This window comes from Micromys minutus (genome assembly GCF_963924665.1).
Source record: "Micromys minutus genome assembly, chromosome: 1".
Classification (NCBI taxonomy): domain Eukaryota; kingdom Metazoa; phylum Chordata; class Mammalia; order Rodentia; family Muridae; genus Micromys; species Micromys minutus.
In genome coordinates, this window is record NC_137969.1 from 11,848,316 (window position 1) to 11,867,498 (window position 19,183).

The 19,183-nt window shown below is 45.5% G+C and overlaps 1 protein-coding gene across 1 annotated transcript in view; it reads left to right on the top strand.

Annotated features, from left to right (window-relative positions):
- The first annotated feature begins 9,520 nt into the window (after positions 1 to 9,520).
- The window catches only part of ADGRA3 (adhesion G protein-coupled receptor A3), a 95,292-nt gene continuing 85,629 nt past the window's right edge, over positions 9,521 to 19,183 (top strand). Inside the window, exon 1 of the mRNA XM_080936257.1 lies at positions 9,521 to 9,884. Within this exon, the coding sequence (XP_080792383.1) occupies positions 9,658 to 9,884 (227 nt within the window). The 5' untranslated portion in view covers positions 9,521 to 9,657. The remainder of the gene's footprint in view (positions 9,885 to 19,183) is intronic.

A 19,183-nucleotide genomic window follows, 5' to 3' on the forward strand; every position in this document is an offset into this window, starting at 1 on the left:
ACTATAGTATATACTGAATTTTTTAAAATAAATTTACCTGCTATTTTCCTGTGGCTGATTTTAAATTTTCAGATGACTACATTTTTCAGTTTGTGTCTTAGAGTGGCATAATGTATAATCACACATCAACGTAAATGATTACACATCCATGTATAGACAGGTTCTTTAGCTTGTTAAAGTTAATTTTTTTTTATATATTTAGAAGTTTTGGACTCTCTTTTGCAGAAGAACCAGGAGGAAAGACATGGACAATCATAACTCATGACTTTCAGGTGATCATAATCCATGGCTGAAGGAATTTATAACACTCATGGCAGCAACCATGTCACTGCTTCTTTAATCTCCCCCCATGTGACCTCACAAAGCAGCACCTAAGTTCTCTCTTCACTTCATTTGTTCTTAATGCTCTGTTTTTCTGATACTGAGGACTGAACTGAGGGCCTTGCACATGCTAGGCAAATGTTCTACCTGTGAGCAATATTCCAGCCCTTAGGATCTGGAAAAAATGGGTTTCTCATGCTAGATGCTGGACAGAAATGCTCATTAATCCAACAAAAGAAAGTATTCATAATAGTTAAAATAATAGTTGTAGTTTATGCACATTTAAAAAGCAATTAAAAACATAAATCAAAACTCATCTATGTTTTTGTCATCCATTTTAACCATTTTGGGTCCTTTTCTTTCTATTGTTTTGTCTATGTCATGTTAGACAGACATGTCTATGTCTATGTCCTGTTAGTACAGGAGAGACTGGGATGGCAGACAACATTGGTTTGTTTTCTTTCCTTATTTGTGATCTATTTGGAGAACTTTCTCCCTCCAGTCTGCCCTTGTACATTCAAGGCATTCTCCACCTTTTGTCTTTAGGCAAGTATGCCTCAAGACAGAACAGCACAGTCCTCAGCAGAGTGATGGAAAGAGGAATTAGTGCTTTGCTTTATTTTACCTTGTGAGATTTTCCAGTTGAGGACTGTGTCTGGGAGAGTGGCTGCCCCTTTACAGGTGAGTAATTCTTACTTGAAAACAAAGGTAACTCTGAACTAAGAAATAGAAGAAAGCATTGTTCCAACTGCTCTGCATACAGAAATTAAGCAATATTCTATTGACATGGACCAATATCTCCCTTTTCAAGTTCAAACTAGTTGCAGTTCCATTTGCGTTGCTTCGACTGAAGTTGCTTTGGTTGATGTTGGAAGAGGTTTGATAGTTTCTGGAGTTGTTACAATCAGGACTCTGATTTCACATCTCTTTTCAGGGTTCTGAAGCAGTGCAGAAGGGAGGATTTGCATATGCAAAGGAAAGAACGATAAATGCAGAAGTTATTCCTAGCTGATTAAAGGACTGGGCTAAGGTACAGACAGAGGAGTCAGAGTGCTGGACAGGGCCCTAGGGCAGAATCTTCGGCTCAAGACTTAACACATTACCGGATGAGCTGCCAAAGAGGTTGTTTTTATTACATATTTCCATCAAAGTGGACTGAGCTTTATTTAATGAAGATTAGAGAAGTTAATTAAGTGGATTTAGAATTTAATATACAGGGCTTTTACTGCCAAACAGCTTTCAAATACATGAGTAATTTTCCTGATTGGGGCTGGCTACCAAGTCAGACTACTGGGATTTTATCATTTGATCTAGGAGACATGGCACCAAACAGTCAAAGTATTTAAAAACTGTGACACGTGTCCAGGCACACTCAACTGAGCTGAGAGAGTCCAGTTCATTAGATAAAAGTTGTGTGTAAGTTATCACGTAGGTATTTAACTGTGGATATTTGGTGGTCATGAAATGACAAGGAAATGAGCTGAGAAATACCGTTCTTTCTCTTATTTGTTCATTAGTCTACCCATCGCTCCATTACTCTTTATGGACCAGTGCTGTGGGTTCATTGAGAAACGTCCCACAGACACTCGTGGGTTTGAACATTTGGTCTCCAGTTGGTAGAGGTGTTTGTTGAGGTTATGGAACCTCAAGGAGATGAAGCCTTGTTGGGGACAGGACATCACAGGCGGTGGCTTTGAGAGTCTCTAGCCTTCCCTCACTTCGTGTTCTCTCATTCTGCTTCCTCCTTGAGGATGAAGATGTGATCAGCCAGCTCCTGCTATTGTCACCTTCCCCTGACCATTGCCATGCCTTGTCTATCATGATGGACTCGGTCCCTCCGGAGGTGTGAGTCAGAATAAACCCTTTCTTCTTTAGGTTGTTTATGTCATGGTATTTTACCATAGCAACAGAAAAACAATAAATCCAAGTTTGGCAGGCCTGCCACCATGCAGACCCACTAATAAACTCACAAATGACATGGACTTTCCTCTCGTGCCCTGTACATTCAAAGCATCTAAGTTACATGGGACCCAACTTGGAGCGCATGTGTCCTAATCTGTGCAGACATGGGTACTTTCTTCCAAAGTGAGGAGGCAATCACAGTAATGAAGTGGGCAAAAGGAGCTGTAAACGTGGAGAACATGGACTTGATTTCCATGAAGTCTTCCTTCGGGTTACCTCGGTTGTGTTTTGGTTTGTTAGTGGAAGCACAGTCTAATAAATACTCTTCGAGATAATTATCTCCCAGGAGCTAAGAGACTGAGTGATGAATGGAGCTGATATGTTTAATTATAGTGTTATTAAAGATAAAATATTTTCATAATTTGTAGTGATGAAATAATATCGTGGCATAGAAGTTTTTCCCAGTGATTTCACCCATGCATTACTTAACCTTTCTAATGTGACCTGGAGGCAAGGTGTAATCACTAATCTCCAGTGTTGCGGACATTGAGCAAGCAAGCTTTGTAAGCCAGTGTTTGACCAGGTGTATACGAATATTTGATTATAGTTCTATAAGGGAGAGAAATCGAACCTGCAAAGCTTGCCCAAGTATCTGTTTCAGGCTTGTCATGAACCAAGAAGCTTGGACACGTTCATTTAATTTCCATAGGCTCCACCCTCGTCATCTGGAATATGAGGAAAGGGCTAGATTCCAATGCTACTGTGTTTTGAGAGATCTACTGTGGGCAAGCCATGTGTTGTGTGCTTTCAATGTTACATAACTTAAATTTAAGCCAATGATCACAACATAAGAAGAAAACTACAGCACCTGTTGTTGCTTATGATAACCTAGGTAAGAGTCAATGCAGTAATCTGATTCCCATCTTTAGGATCAGCCTTCTGTGCATCTTTGCATTGTTGTGTATACTTTAGTAGTTTTGGATCCACTTAAAATATGCATGCATTTAAATGGATTAACATATAGGCTAGGATAACATTAACCTATAGACGCAAGCAACTTAGAATATTAAAAATTGTTTGTGTCATGTGTGAAAATGTAATGTATTAAAGAGTCTCTAATTTACAGCATTTGTTTTGTGATGTGGGAACATTTGTTTGAGGTCTCTAAGTGATGAAGGACGTGAAAAAAAGAGGACATGGCTGCAGCTCATTGATGAAGAACTGGCAAAGCATGCACAGAGCAAGTCCTGGGTTTCAGCTTAATTCCCAAATCAAATATCAAACTTCACAGAAGATTTTGGGTGGGATGTGTATGTGTGTGTGTGTGTGTGTGTACCAAAAGACAGGATAAATAATGATCAATATTCTTGATCACAGGCCAAATCAAAGAAGTAATTACGTTGGTGAAAAAGGAATAGTTTCAAACATACTGTCTCGTTTTGATCAGCTCAAAAAATGAAATTTGCTCCTATCAACTGACCTTGAGGAAGTTGTTACTGAAAAGAAAGATTTAAGTGGATAATTTATGATGGATAAATCTGCTACTCAGCCTTTCAACAACAGTTGCTAGTCTACTAAAAAATGTTAAACATTATGACTTTTTTATGTAGGACTGAAGCTTCATATAGATAATATACAGGACAGGTTGTGAGATATATATATCACACACACACACACACACATATGTGACACTGACACTCAGGGAATACTGTTTTGAAAAAGACACTATATTTCTGTAGTGAATTATAGATCTAAAAATTCCCAAAGCTATTGTACTCTCTGTTGTGTACTTTAGGTATCAGTTGAGAAGATTTAATCTTGTTCTAGGAAGAAAACATGTGGGAGAGATGAGAGAGTAAACAACGTTAAGTCTATGAGCAAAGAGACAGAGACTTGGCAGACAGGAGAAAACGGAGTAGATGTGGTAAGCAGATAAAGGTGCTGGGATGTATCAGAGAAGTATTTACATACAAAGAAGAACAGATAGGCCCAGGAGACTCCCACTGTTCATGGTTCCCTGAATACACACGAGCTGTGTGAAGCACATACTTATTGGGTTGAAAATCAGCCTGATTAGTGACTTCTAATCTGGCCTCACATGTGCTGCTCCCAAAAGGCACATTCACAGTCCGAAGCCCTTTCCTGAGCTGTTTGGCTGTTTTCTATCTTTCTAGTAGAACAAGTGGTCCCTACTGTTGCCTGTTAGCTCACCTTGCTTTCTGACCTCAGAGCTGAGCCTTTAAGGCCCCATCAGCAAGGGATGATGAAGTATCTGACATCAAAGACAGAAGTACAAGCACACGTGTTAATCCAGACAGTGACCATATTGTGAGACAGTATTGGGAAGGAGTGATTCCTTATCAAGTTGTTTCATGGTTTTCCCCAATTCACTGTTTTAAAAAATATATCAATTGTACCTGTGTGTATGTGCATGTCCATATGTTGAGTATATGTCCACACATGTGCATTCAGAAGCTTCCAGAATCCAGGAGAGGATGGCACATCCTCTGAACTAGAGTGTAGGAGGTCCTGTGCTGCCTAATACCATTGCTCACAACTGAACTTCAGTCCTTTGGAAGAGCAGCAAGTGCTTTCCTTACTGAACCACCTCCCCTGCACTGTCTCCATGCATGAAGCGAATCCTGTGATATGAGCACAGACTCAGCCTTTTTGTTCCATGAATCTGTGCTAATATATCTGGCCATAAAAACACTTGGTGCCTGCTGTTTTATCAAGGAAATTCATCACATGGCAGGGCTGGCTGGATTTTGCCTCATATTTTTGCTTTGTATTTATAACCAATAATAATGACACTGGAGTGGAGAGGGAAAGTACCATTTCAGAAAAATATTTGCTCACCGAAAGAGAGTATTTGGTGTCATGAAGATACATTCCAAGAACAGTCCAGCTGCTGCACAGAATGAATTCATGGTTCATCAGGACAAAAATCACACTTTAAGCCCTGGGCTGGTTTAAACCCTCATTTAAAAAGGGGACGAACAGGGACTTGCTGAAGGGCGCTGTATCTCATAACCAGTGAGCCCGAGCTGGGGCCAAAGCTGTCTAGGAGGCTGGCAGGACATCTGAGATCGCACTGTGGGTCCATCTGGGTCCTGAGTACTGACCAAGCACACATTCTAGCACTTGCTACGAAAATACTAAAAATACAAACCACAGCTGTCACCATTAAGAGATTGCCGTCCAAGGACACCAAGACTCACTGAGAATGTCTGTTTCTTTGTAAGGCTTACAAAAGGTGGTACAGAGACCTGTCAAGTGCGGATGATTGTCGTTCTTTCCTGCTATAAATTTGATCTTGACATCACACATTTCTATCTTATCCTAGGAGAATGAACTTCAACCGTTTCGTATTGGTTGTCACTAGCTGAGAATTTATACCCGGACACCCAAAATGCTTAATTCAACAAGAGTTATCTTTTGCCCACTTGGCGGGGGGGGGGGAGATAGCAACAGGTATCTGAAACATAAAAATGAGTAAATCTAAAATGATGTGAATCATCAAATGCCTCGGAGGAGTTCCTTCTGTATGCCGGACTCCCCTTGGAGGTAGAAAGTTAAGACAGTGGTGGTGTAAATGCAAGGACTTTTCCTCACCACTGAGGAAAAGAAGTCCAGAGGCTTGATTGACAGTTCAACTATGGTCTCAGTAAGCTGAATGCTTTCTGTTCTTAAACACCCTTCTATGATTTAAAGTTTTCCTTGAGGTCTTTTGCCTTCTGACTACAAAGCACACATCTCATCTCTGGGTGGAAAAATAGAAATAGTGGGAGAAATGGACGGATTATTAGCATCTGCATCTCTAGTTCCTTCACCCACCACTTAAACAGAATCACACAGTAGACATCATTCATTCATTCATTTATATTTATTTATTTGGGTGCTTGGCCTGCTTCTGTTCCCATGCATGCAGTGCTTGTGCCCGTCAGAAGAGGGCACTAGATCTCCGGGGACTGGAATTACAGATGGTTGTGAGCCTCCCTGTGGGTGTTGAGAACCTAAACATAGTCCTTTGGAACAGCAGTGGCTCTGAAGCCCGAGCCACCTCTCCAGACTCTAGCCTTTGATAAAGACAGTCAGCACATAGACATACAGACAACCATTGTTAAGTCTCTGCAGTGGGACTGATAAGCAGCTGGGGCGCACTGACCTGAGCAACTAAGAGACAGAAGTTTTGGCTAAACTCTTGTCAAGCTTTCATGCTAGATTTATACAAACTGAAATTTATATCCGATATTGGACAGCGTGATTGTTGATTCCTTCTGCTAGGTCATATGCCACAGATAGAAAATTCATACAAAAGTTAGCTAAGATCTAAGTTTAGATAAACATCTAGACCTCAAATCTAAACAATCCAGATGCAAGAGGCACAAAATTGAAGAGAGAGACTGATTTGAAAAGGGGATCAAGGGCAGCTTCTAGAACCTCACAGTCTGGTAGAGAAGGAAAACGATAGTAAAAGGAATTGTTAGCAGTAAGTCCAGATAGACACAATTATTATCTGTGAACACCTACATTAAAACATATTTTCCTTATAGATATTCATGTAGAGATACAAGTTAATATAGTATTATTTTTAAAATCAAGAAGAACAAAGCGTGTTTGGTATCTCTTATAAACCTTGCAAGATCAGCAGGTTTCAACCTGGGTGTCTCAGCCCCTTTAGGGTCTGAATATCAGATGTCCTGTATGTTAGATATTTATATTACTACTCATTACAGTTATGATATAGCAACGAAACCCGAGTGTCATGACATGAGGAACTGTATGGAAGGGTCACGGTGCCATCAGCAAGTCTGAGAACCACTGCTCTTGATGGTCCATTCACCATCCTTAAAGCCACAGCAGGAGTGACACTGCCCTGTGTGTTTATGGTTAAGAAGTATCATCTCAGTTTCTATAGGACTTTCTACAAAGGGACAGTCACAAACACAGTGAGAACTCAGGACCCAGGGAACCCTACAGCTTCTCATGTCACCAGGTGCTCCAGGCCTGAGGGAGGAGTACCAGTCACTGGACCTGTCTGGCGAGAAGGTGTCAGGGTGAGAGTAGCTTAATTCCAGCTTCGGTTTTGGTGAGGCTGTGAAGCTCAGACTCCACCGTCCTCTGAGATGTACTGTGGTTCTGAGGAACTGCTCTCACGCCCTGGTGCTTGTATCTCCACACTCAGGTATCTGCACACTCTGGGGCCTACAGTGTTGGGGATTTTCTAAAGCCCGCTCCACTTTGTGATTTATCTATTTATTTTTAATGCCTTATTTTCAAAGGTCATCTGAGTAACTTTCCGTGGAAGAAAGCTGAACTTACCCACATTGTAGGACCGTTTCTTACATATTTGTCTCTAGATTCATGGTCTCATCTGTGACATATCCTTTCCTGGTGATTTTTACACTCTAATGTTCTTAACCTTAGTGAAGTACAAATCTGAGGCCAAGCGTAAAGCATATGCTAAGTTTTCTCAGAACAGCCAAACACACTTTCCCCTATGATAGGCATCCACATTTTCATATAATCTAAATTCCAAGGCCAGCTAATGGCTGCATCAACATTGACCGGGGAAATCATAGCTTTCAAATTATGATGGTAAGGTTTTATTTTTATGGTGAGAACAGGTAATGCCGGTATTATTGATTTTATTTGGGAGAGGGAAAGATAATCATCTTCAAATAAGTCCCACTGAAACACGACCAACCTCACCGTAATAGAAAATACAATTGAGTTGGAAATTTAAAATGACTTAATAGTAGCTATAATTTCTTACTTTTCTTAGCCATCGTAGGCACAGACAATGTGCCGTTCAACACAGATGTTGAATTTAATAAAAATGAAATGGAATAAACACCCCACTTCCTACAGAATTGTAGATACATTTTTTTGCTCTGTATAGCCACACTTGGCTAAGATGGATACTGTAGGTCTGGATCCCTCATTTCCTCCTCACATGCCAAGCAAGTTCCAGCGCCAGAACAATTCCATCGGCATTGAGTGTATTAGTAGATTCTCTGCACTACTGAGCTCAGATATTAGATAGTCCAGTTTCAGGAGGTGTCAAATGATGCGCTATTCACACTTACCTAAGTGTCACGGTAACTTATTTACTATGGAGAAAGCCAAGCCAAATACACACATCTGGGACATGCTCTTGAAAGCTCCCCCCCCCCCCCCAGACCCAAGTAAAAAAAACGCCTACCATGAACCCTGCCTCTCTTTCAATTCTCACAGTGTAAGGAGTGTAAGGCCAAGCAGCTGGAATATCCACTCCTGTCCCGGAGACAGCCCAGGACTGGCTATTTTGGGAGGGACAGACAAACTGATTGGGCCCAGGTGTGCATACAGGTGCCGCGCCCCACCTGTTGTTGAGTGTTGCCAGCACAGGAAACAAAGGCAGCTGGGGATGGACAGGCCACGGGCTGTAATCACACGATCCTTACCTGCTATGTTACAGGGCTGAACTTCAGCGTACCTGGGTTTCTGCATACCAAATTGCTCTTCGTGTATGTTAAGGAAGTCTGTTTCTCAAGGGAGAATGAAACTCATTTTGTTGGCTTGTATAGTCTCTATAAAGTTTAAACATAGGGTAAGTGTACCCCGGTCTTTCAACTGTTAGGGTGGAGTCTGTGGTCCTAGGCATGAATAATAAAATTCAGCTGGGGATTCTTGGCTGCTTCGTCCCTGTTTGCTCCAACTGGTTAACATCTGAGCTACCTGTGGACTCAGAAATTTCAGTCTTATGGTCCCCATGCATCCTCAGCCAGCCCACGGCTGTCGCCACTGCAGGCCACGGACAACTTTCGAGTTCAGTTTATTGGGAAGAAACCTGTTTCCTGCTCTGGCGGATAATGGGGCAGATGAAACTTTCCAACATTGCCTTTCTCTAGAAAGATTGGTTTCAGGCTCCTTCCCTCTTCCTCAAGTTGAAGGAAGGAACTCCATCCCCTCCGGGGCCAGGGATCTTAGGGGCGTGCAGGGCGGCTTTGTCTGCCAGGCAGCGGCGCCAGGAAACGTGGAGCAGAGGCGCGGGGCTGCGGGAGTTGGGACTAGTCTAGAACTTTCTTCCGCCTGGTCCAGGAGTAGCCGAGTTCCGGCCGGGACCTGGGGGCGTGCCCGGGTCGGGGTCCGGTCGCACGGCCGCCCCGAGAGCGCGCGGGGCTGGGGTGGGAGGAGCGGTGGCGCGGGGGAGGAGCCGGGGGAGGAGGCGGCGCTCCCGCGGGCCGAGTGCGGAGCAGCGACCCGGCGGCCCTGACCCCCGCGGCTCCGCGGAGGGCGAGCGCGGCGGCGGACAAAGGAGCATGTCGTGGCGAAGCGGGAGCGCTCCTCGGGCCGCCGGGAGGCTCGGTCCGCCGCCAGACCCGCCCCGCCCCACCGCCGCCCGCTAGGCCGGTGCCGCCTCTCGGCCCCGCAGGCCCGGTCAGCGGCATGGAGCCGCCGCCGCCACCGCCGCCGCTGCTGCTGCGGCTGGCGCTGCTCGCCCTGCTCTGGGGAGGGGAGCGCGGGGCCATGGCGCTGCCCCCGGGCTGCAAGCACGACGCTCGGGCCCGGGGTACCGGCAGGGCGGCCGGCGCCGAGGGCAAGGTGGTGTGCAGCAGCCTGGAGCTCGCGCAGGTTCTGCCCCCGGACACGCTGCCCAACCGCACGGTCACCCTGTGAGTAACCCAAGACGCACCCCCTCGTCCCCCCGCCGCCCTTTCCTGGGGTCCCTTCGTTCCCGGGTGCGCCGAAGGGACGCGGGGGTCTCCCGGGTCCACACGCTCCTTTGTGTGCGCGCCGCGGCGGGCTGGGGGTGGTGCCGGAGAAGCCCTGCGGCTTAGTGTGGGACCTGGGTGGCCCAGTGCCCTCGCAGCCCTCTCTGCCCCTCCTCTGCTAGTTTGCAAAGAAAAGTTTTCGGGGTTCCCGGGCGCTTCCCATGCCCATCCCCGCCTTTGCTCTGCTCCGGCCGTCGAGGGCCACGTGAAGATGCCAATAAACACTCAGTCGGGGCGGTCAGTGCTCATTCGCCCTGGCACGGGGCTTCTAGGAAACACCCTGTGTGCTCACAAGCGTTCATCCTGACTGTGGAAATGAAGTTGCACCCGAGGTAGATCCAGTGTGCAGGGCGCCGCGGCTCAGGATGGCACTGTCTGGTCCCCAACCCTCTGTGTGCTCTTTTCAGGACAACTTTTCGAGTTACTGATTTCTGAGAAGTGTAAGGTAAAGTTGTTCAAGTCCATTTCAGCCCCGGGCTGATGAAGTGTGAGAGCTCTCAGCGGGAAGCCGGGAACTTGGGGATTGAAAAGCTCTGTTTGTTTGAGTGAGCCCCCCAGAGGCTGGAGAGACTTTGGGTTTTCACCTGGAAGGAAAAGTTTGGTAACTGCACCGTGCTGTAGGATCCACGGTTCGGTCTTGGAAACGTGGTTCTTTGTGCCAAGTGGATTGAGCCGTTGGCCCCGTGACTTTCGATTCTGTTTTCTGTGAAAGATAAACGAGTCTGGAAAAGGTTGAGTCAGAGTGTTTCTAGTGGATATTTTGTCAGGCCCTGTGCTTCATGTTCCCTTATGATATTTTGGTAGGTTTCTTTAAAAGGAATCAAGGCTGCCACGATACTCACAGAAAGGCAAAGAAAGACTTGAGTGATCTATGAAGCCACTTAAAGCAGGATTTCCAATGTAGCCTAACTGGTCAGAAGGATATTTAGCGGGCTGAGTACAAATAGTATTGTCAACACTTTTACTGACTCATTTCCATTCCCCTCCCTGTCTTTTTTGTTTGCTTCGTTCTTTCTTTTTTGATAAGGAGGCATTTAACAGAAGAAGCTGTGTTTTCTGCTCACTTAGATTGAAGGTGGGTAAACTAGTCTTTGTTTTCTTGGGCTCTTAACTGACACAACACGTCGGTGTTTGCCTTTGCCATTTGTCGAGTCAGGAGTTCTCTTTATTTAGTTTTTGGCCAGATGCTTTGAAGTGAGAAATGTGGGTACCCTTATTGCAGTCTAAGTCTGGTGGAGAAAGGCCCAGAGCTGGAGAAGTCCCTTATGACCTGAAAAATTAGTCACACAAGTGACTTAAGTAGTCGTAACTTGATAAACACTCAAATACATGCTGGGTCAGTGTGGTACTCAACTTGATTCCCATTTATATTTACGTTTCCCAGAATGGATCAATTACATGTACATTATGGGCAAGATTGGTGATAGTGTATAAAATCGCCTTTGGCACTGTTATCAATTATTGCACTAGATTTCCAATGAGATCGTTCAAGGCCTTTGAAATGTCACTTTGATCTTTTTTATGTCCAAAAGCTGTTTAGGTGAAAATAAAGTTAATAAAATTAAGCGACTAGGAAGAAATTAAAGGATCAGTTAAGCGGTTGCTGAAGTATGGTCAGAGTGTCCCAAGCCGGGTGGAAGGCCTTGCAGGCGCCTTACTTCGTACTGCTGTGCAAGCTTTCAAAAGAATTGTGGGAAAGGGGCAGATCCAAGTTCTCATAGCCACTGTGTGTCTGGTTCAGGTGGTGCCAGATCCTTGTCCTGCAGTTGAGATGTTTGTCATCAGACACTCACACCTCTCCCTTCATGACTGTTAGTTCAATGTCCTCTGCATTCGAGAGGCTTCCAGGTGGGAGATTCTGCGTGGAGGTTTGGGTTGCCTGTTGGTTTCCTAAGGCTGCTGTAGATTGCTACACACTTGGCTGCTTGGAATAATAATAAATTTATTCTTCCTCAGTTCAGGAGGCCAGCTTCTCAAGATGTCAGCTTCACAGGTAGACTCCTTCCTTGTTTCTTAGGGCACTGGATGCCTTTCATGTTGGTTGGTGTACTTTAGCCTCCACATCGGCCTTCACCTGCCTCTCTTTCCTTTTGTCTTTGTGTCTTAGGTGCTTCCCCCACCCCCTTCCCTCTTTCCTTCCACCCCTTTTCTCTCCTTTACTAGCTTACCCTTCCTTCCAAAAAAGGACCCCCCCTTAGATTGGCTAGGGTCTTCTCTAACTTCAGGATCATGTCTTGTCAGGGTCTTGTTATACCTGTGAAGACCCATTTACCAAATCAGGTTACAAAGACAGGGACGGTTACCTAAGACTTGGACAAATATCTTCTGGGGTGGGGGTTAATTACTATGCATCTCATTATGACACAGAGATAAAAACAAGATCTGGGGTGGGGAGCGGGGTTAGCTCATTGGATGATCGATGGGCCCAGTCTCTACAGTGTTTGGAGTTCGAGTCCCATCACTGCAGAAACAAAGAGCTGTTCTTGAGGGAAACACAGGTACCTGGGGAACAGTTTCTGAATAACTCTTAGAGCAGCATGGTGAATGTTTTATTACTGGGATGCACATTGAGCAGAAAAGGACCCACCTAGAGGAAGCCTTGGCACTTGGGGTGATGCAGGTTCTGAAAATCCTGAGGCAGTTCTGGGAAAATGAAGACAACTGAACAGTTGACCCAGAGAGGCAGAGACGAGGGTGAAGTCAGGATGCTCCAGCATGCTAAGGTTCCCAGAGGGCAGGACTCAGGATGCTGTGAACTTGGTAGCATTGGAGTGTTAGGGGCATATGTCCCTTGCCCGGATGCTCACAAGAGAGACATTTGAAGATAGCTGGCTTCCTGGTTTAGTTTTTAGACCCAAGTATGTGTGTGTGTGTGTGTGTGTGTGTGTGTGTGTCTGTCTGTGTGTGTGTGTGTGTGTGTGTATGTGTGTGTCTCCAAGGGTTTTCAGTAAGCTGCTGTGTTGCTGCAGAGAAGAAAATGTAATAGAGTTTGGATTTCTAGGATGACAAGGACAGGCTGGTTTTCTGTTTGGTGAGGAGCTTGGAATTGCTATAGCCGGTGACCCCGTGACCCTTCAGCTGAGAGAGGGGACAGTTATTACTTCTGGAACTGTGTTTAGCAAAAGGAGCTGAGCAAACTTCTTTGGTTTGAGCATGTTTGTTTCTAGGTTTTCTTGTAGAATTTGTTAAGGAATTAAATTGTATTCATGAATTTTACAGATAAATTGAACAGCAACAACAAAACCTACCTGCATTTAATAGTTTTACAGAAAACAAATTATTTGCTACAGTCCTAGGCTTTATATGAAATATTATTCAATATATTATTTTAAAAGTTCTGACAACTTTATTGGCTGGAAACGTTACAGGCTTAGCCATACGTGCCCACGTGTATTGTCAGTTATTGAAGGGAAAGAAATAAGTTAGGAGTTGTCACCCAGGAGTGAAGTCTAGTCTTTCCCGAGACAGTTTGATAAATGAAGACAGTGTGTGTGAGTTCGGGGTTTTTATCATGTAACATGTTATGTATGTTTTCTGTCAGTCGGTAATTGTTTAGACACCTCTGGTCTGGCCCAGTATCAGGGACAAGAAAAGGAACTCTTGAGTGTTCTGGAACTTTGACATTGTTGGAGAGGAAGGACGGGATAGTAAGAGCTGGCAACATTCAGCTACAATTAAAACAATTCCCTTAATGATACAAAAGCCCTGCACTGCTTTCTAGTGTTTTGGGAAACTTGAAACAGGGAGAATTCTGGGGAGGCACAGCATCCTGGGGAAGTATTTCTTTCTTTCCTGAAGGAGACTTGAGTAGCTTCTTGCAGAAGGGACAGATTCGATTGGAGGATAGAGAAGGTCATTGGAGGCACAAGGGGCGGGCTGGTTGGCAGGCCAGGGGGCTGGGGATCCCGTGTTGGGCCACTAGTATGGAGATAGCTTCTGGACATTTACTTGGACACCCTTGTTGCTTTACATTCCTGTCTTGGTGTAGCTGGGAAAGAGATGAGATGGAGGGGCTGGGGGGGGGGCTGTGAGGGGCTGTAAGGTGGGGATGGAACTGGAAGAGACTGTAAGTGAGACTACTCTCCCGAAGGAGCCGCTGGTGGAGCAAAGAGAGGTCTGATCGTGAGATTCCAAGGTGGGGGAAGCTGCCTGGTGGCGAGGTGCCCAGAGATCATGTGCAGACAGACCAAGAGTAGTCTTTGACAGCTGAATGTTTGACAGGCCCATCAAGAGCAAGGTCCATACACCACAAGTGAAAGATGCCAGGCTGTGTGGCTTGAAGGGAGAAGGGGACTGGGAAAGGTATAATCAATGTGGATGGGGCAGGAGTTCTGGGAGAAAGAAAGCAGATGTTCTTAAAGGATTTGGGTTTCCTGGCAACTATGCGAGTATATTGAGTAGCACTGGAGAGAGCTGCCAAGAGGGGAAATGGCAGTGGAGGTGGAAGGAAAGATAGATGGGGCTGTGCATACATAGAGTGTGTGGCTTGTGTTGGCAACAGGGACATCCCCCCGCCAGAGTGTATAATCAGTCGTGAAGGGGGCAAATGCACCGGCAGGGAGGGTGAAGGCTTGGGAGCTCGAGGGACTTCTGTGTTCCCTGAGAAGATAGGCGAAGGAAGAATGTGAAAGGAGGCAGGTGGAAAGAGGAGGGGAAGGAGGGCCCTTTTGTAAGGTCTTGGCATGGGGGTTGTGTAATATCAGCGGGGTGGAGTTCTGTCCAGTTTGGTCTCATGATGGGACTCAAATTCAGAAGGAATGGCCAGCAGATCTGCTTTCTCCAGCTGCAGTTAGCCTGTAGCTACAGCTCCTCCTAGGTCTCAGGTTGTTCCCTAGCCACACAAGTGTAGTCAAGTAGAGAGAACAGAGTGACCTAGGAAACACCCTCCTCTCCCCCTTTAGTTAACTTGTGGTGATCCCGGGTAGCTACTGGGTAAGTTCGCTGTCTTTGAATGTAAGACCTGGACTCTAGCCTTGTTGCCCTACATTCAGCACAGATTAGCTTTTCCTTCTGTAGGTGTCTTGCAGTTTAAGGTGCCGAGTGCTGCTGGCTCTGATCTCTAAGGCATGCTGCCTCTCTACAGAGTGCGTTCCAGCGAAAAGTCTTGCCCATTTCCTTCTAGACGTTGTTCCTCTCGTTGCCCCTGAACACAGTTTGTACTTAGCCTCCTATAGAACTTGGAGTCTGTGTTCTGGTAAATTCTATATCCTTCATAGTCTGACTCAACCTCTGTGTATTCTTCACTGACTTTCCTCATGACTTGGTCTTACGTTATTTTGTATTTCTCTTCTCTACCTTCTCCTTTTTCTCTTCCTCCTGTCCTGTCTCTCTACTCCTAAGGCCTAGTGTGGACTAACTACCCTAGGAGCACTGAGATACACCTATCCCATACTCACATGTCCCTTTGCTTGATACTGGATGGCCTTGAAGGGAGGGGGTTGGAGGATACCTGTCTGATACAGCAACTGTTCTTTATTGGCAAGCATATTGTCCACACAGATTCAAGAGTGGAGGGCGAACTTTCCCCCCGGCGCAGCAGATGAGGACATTTGTTTTAGCCTGGTTCAGTAGCACACAGCTGTGGGACCCGTAGTTCAGAAGTGAGTGTAGTGGGCGCGTCCACAGTTCCACTAGACCTGCTTCATCTTCTGTCGCAGCCTAAATTCCTACAGGGAATACTTCAGAAACAACCCAGGACGTCCTACAGACTTAGCCATCTCTGCTCCTGGAGGACCTATCTCCTATCTTCAGTTTTTGTGATATGGTGTCAAGGTTTTACATAGCCCTGCCCCCAAATTCTGTGTGCTGCTTCGAGTCTTAGCATCAGGAACACTGGAGAGCAGTTGCATGGTTTGGAAGTACGCCAGGTTAAGATGCAAAGAAACCTTGGAAAGTTCGGAGGTGTTTGTTCCATTGCTATCTGTCCTTCTGTCTCCAGGAGTCCTGTAAAGATGGCTTTTAGAAACAAGTAAGAGGTAAAATAATAATTAATAATGATAATAATAATAATAATTTCACCAACTTAAAAGTAAATCAGAAAGTGATCTGGATACAGACCTTCTTTTTTACTTATTCTGTTCTTTTTTTTTTTTTTTTAAACTGGCCTCTATTCCTGGCAATCCTCCTGCCTCAGTCTTTTCAGTGCAGAGTGCGGAGCTTCAGTGACAAACATTGTAGCGCCACACATAGCGGGTTCATTTCTTTTGGTGATTTTAGCTCACCTGCTTCTAGGGATGCTGTTCTTGACTCTGCAAACTTATATCCAGAGACTACGCACTATTATGTTAACGTTTTTCTGTAAATAGAAAAAATTCACATGTAGTGCACTGTGGGTTTGAGTGGCATGTGAAATCAGTCTTCAGGATTAAAAAGCTGTACATGCAAACTTGGCCTTTAAGGTTTTGATTGTTGGCCAGGAACTCAGTTTGATTTTAATATTCTTTGTATGGTTTATCTTGCATGCATATTCAAATCTGGTTTAACGAAGGAGGCAGTTTAAACAGCTAGCAGTCCTGCCAAGGTTTTCTTTTGACTGACTTTCATCAATTTTGCATGTCCAGTTAGGGGATCCCTGCGAGCCAGGGTGGCCTCCATACCCTCGCCTGGGTCTCCATTACTTTTCTTGGCTCTTAGGTACTGTGCCGATTGTAGAGCCAACACTGGTTTTGCTCTTGCACATTGTTTAGCAGTGTTCCTTGTCCTGTGATTCTTCCTGTTCAGAGCCTGAGGGGATAGAATAGGTCAGACCCCACCCCTCACTGTCCTTCAAGCCCTTGCAGACTGCTGGCCTGGGTTTGAACCTGTGCTTGGCTCCATACAGCAAAGACTGACAGACCTCACTTTTAATGTTCACTCCTCTCCTTTCTTCGTGGTAAGTGTCTGAGTCTACAGCTGCTGGAATCCACATAATGACTAGCTGTTCAGATTCGTGGTAGTTTCAGGTCTTATGTCTGGATTTGACTGTTTTAATATGTGATTCATTTGATTTTTTCTTTTTTTTTTTGCCTGCTGGATCAACTCTATCCCGGTCTGACACCACCATTCTGGAGCTCCGCCTCTTCCTTCTAGCTGTACAGTATCTGACACGCCTCTCCTGGAGTGGATATGACCGCCAGCCAATCCAGCTCCTCAGGATGAGGTCTAACCCATGCTCTTCACAGTCATTTGCTGCTGATGCAGAGCAGAGCCAGTTTTTGTGGCCTTTGATATGTTAGAGGCAGTAAGGGTTTCTAAAGGGAGGTTTGGAAGACGGGTTTAAGCAGGACTTTGCCGAAGGGGCCCAGTAGTGGATCCAGTGACCTTGGTTGTGTTTTTCTCTTGCTCCTCTGCTCAGCTCCTGGGCACAAAGCCTCTCTGCGGTCCCCAAGTGTCCGACTTGCAGAACACAGTTGCGTTGTTATTCATGGAAGTTTTTCCAGGATTTTCACGCCTGGACGTGGCACACACAGATAGTGCTGAAGTGAAGTGGTGAATGGTGCTCCAGGCTGTGTCCGGAAGTAGGGTGGTGAGGGGTGCTCCCCGCTTTAGTCTGTCCCATCCCTGGGGAAGAAGGAACTGGTCATCTTCTTTCCGGAAGCCTGTTTGAGAATGTGCTGTTGAAAATTTCATTTGCATTACCCCAGAGAATTAAAGATTCCCATATTTGGAGCACAGACCGTGTTCCCGTGCAACTGTCCAGGGCTGGGATCCCAAACATTAGTGATTTTCATGGATTCTAATGACACCTGGGATTTAAAAAACCCATTGTTGGGGCTGGAGAGATGGCTAGGCACTAACTGCTTTTTCAGAGGTCCTGAGTTCAAATCCCAGCAACCACGCAGCGGCTCAAACCATCTGTTACAGCGTTCGATGCCCTCTTCTGGTGTGTCTGAAGACAGTGACAGTGTACTCACATGGATAAAATAAATCTTAAAAACCAAAACAAAAAGAAACCATTGTAAGTTATCCCAGTTAAGGGTTAATTGTGGCTACCAGCTGTCCTGTGCTATCAAGGAAGATGGAAGAGCCCAGAAACAAACTGAAGGCAGCTGCCTCTGGGAGGGGGAGGGGCTGTTTTGAGTGTAGACAGGAGGGGTGAGATTAAGAGGCATTCCTGGGACCCTGGGACGGTTAACTGAGAGCTGCAGGCTGGGGCCTTGTACACGGAGACTCAGGTGTGCTTGTACCAGGCTTTCATGTTAGCCTGGTGGGCGGGGCAGAATGGTGTGAAAGATACAAGGGAACTTGAAAGGGCCTGACAGCTGCCACCATTTGTCCCCGTGGCATTTGAGGGCCTGCCACAGTGTGCTTGATTTGGGATGGGCAGCAAAACAGAAAGGGTTCCTCCCTGCTCGAAGTCCTGTTAATGCTCTTTGTTAGCTTTAAAACTCAAGGTCCTGCATGAACTTTCTCAGAGGGCAGGGGCTGTCGAGCGGAGATGCCGAGTCACCCAGATCATCCTAAAACTATGAGCAGCCAGTTGCTGAATGAAATCAAGCAGTTTAAAACAGTAGGATTCCCCACTGTGAAGAGCACCACAAGCAAAGAATGAACGTCAAACACCAGTTCTGGGCTTTCAGTATGAAGGCACACGCGGGTGGACGTGCAGATTGCAGCTTGCAGGCAGGAGAAGGAAAGGAAGAAAGAAGCTGGGGTGGCAGGAGAAGGAGGCTTCTGCACAGCGCTGAGCTCTGCTCTTGCACCCATATTTTCTTCAGGCTCCGGAAGAGAAGCAGAAAGGTGAATGACTGGTCTGATAAAAAAAAAAAAAATTCTCAGTGTGGTTTACTATAATTTAACATTTGAAAGGGTCTTTTGTATTTGGCCAACTTCTGAACATTTAAAATTTCAGGTTTTTTTTGGTCCCCATTGACAAGAGGTTTCTATGGAGATATTTCACCATGTTCATTCCATGATTTTCTTGCTGTGTGGGTGGGGCCTGAGGAGGCAGACCTGTAGTCTGCGCTGTTGACTTCCTATTGGCAGGTGTGATGGAGGCAGAGCAGCAAAGGCCTTGCCAGACTGTGAGTCAGCTCCATTCTCGGGCACATGCCCGTTGCTGTTGGGTCCTTATCAGCTCTCCTGTCCCGAATTCGTGGTTCTGAACTTGAATAAAACACAAGTCCTGTATCTGCTGCTCTTCGTATTTCTTCCCACTTTTTGCCTTCTTAAGTTTAAAGGTACTTTTTGTATATTTGTCATATTTTGGGTATGGTGTGCAG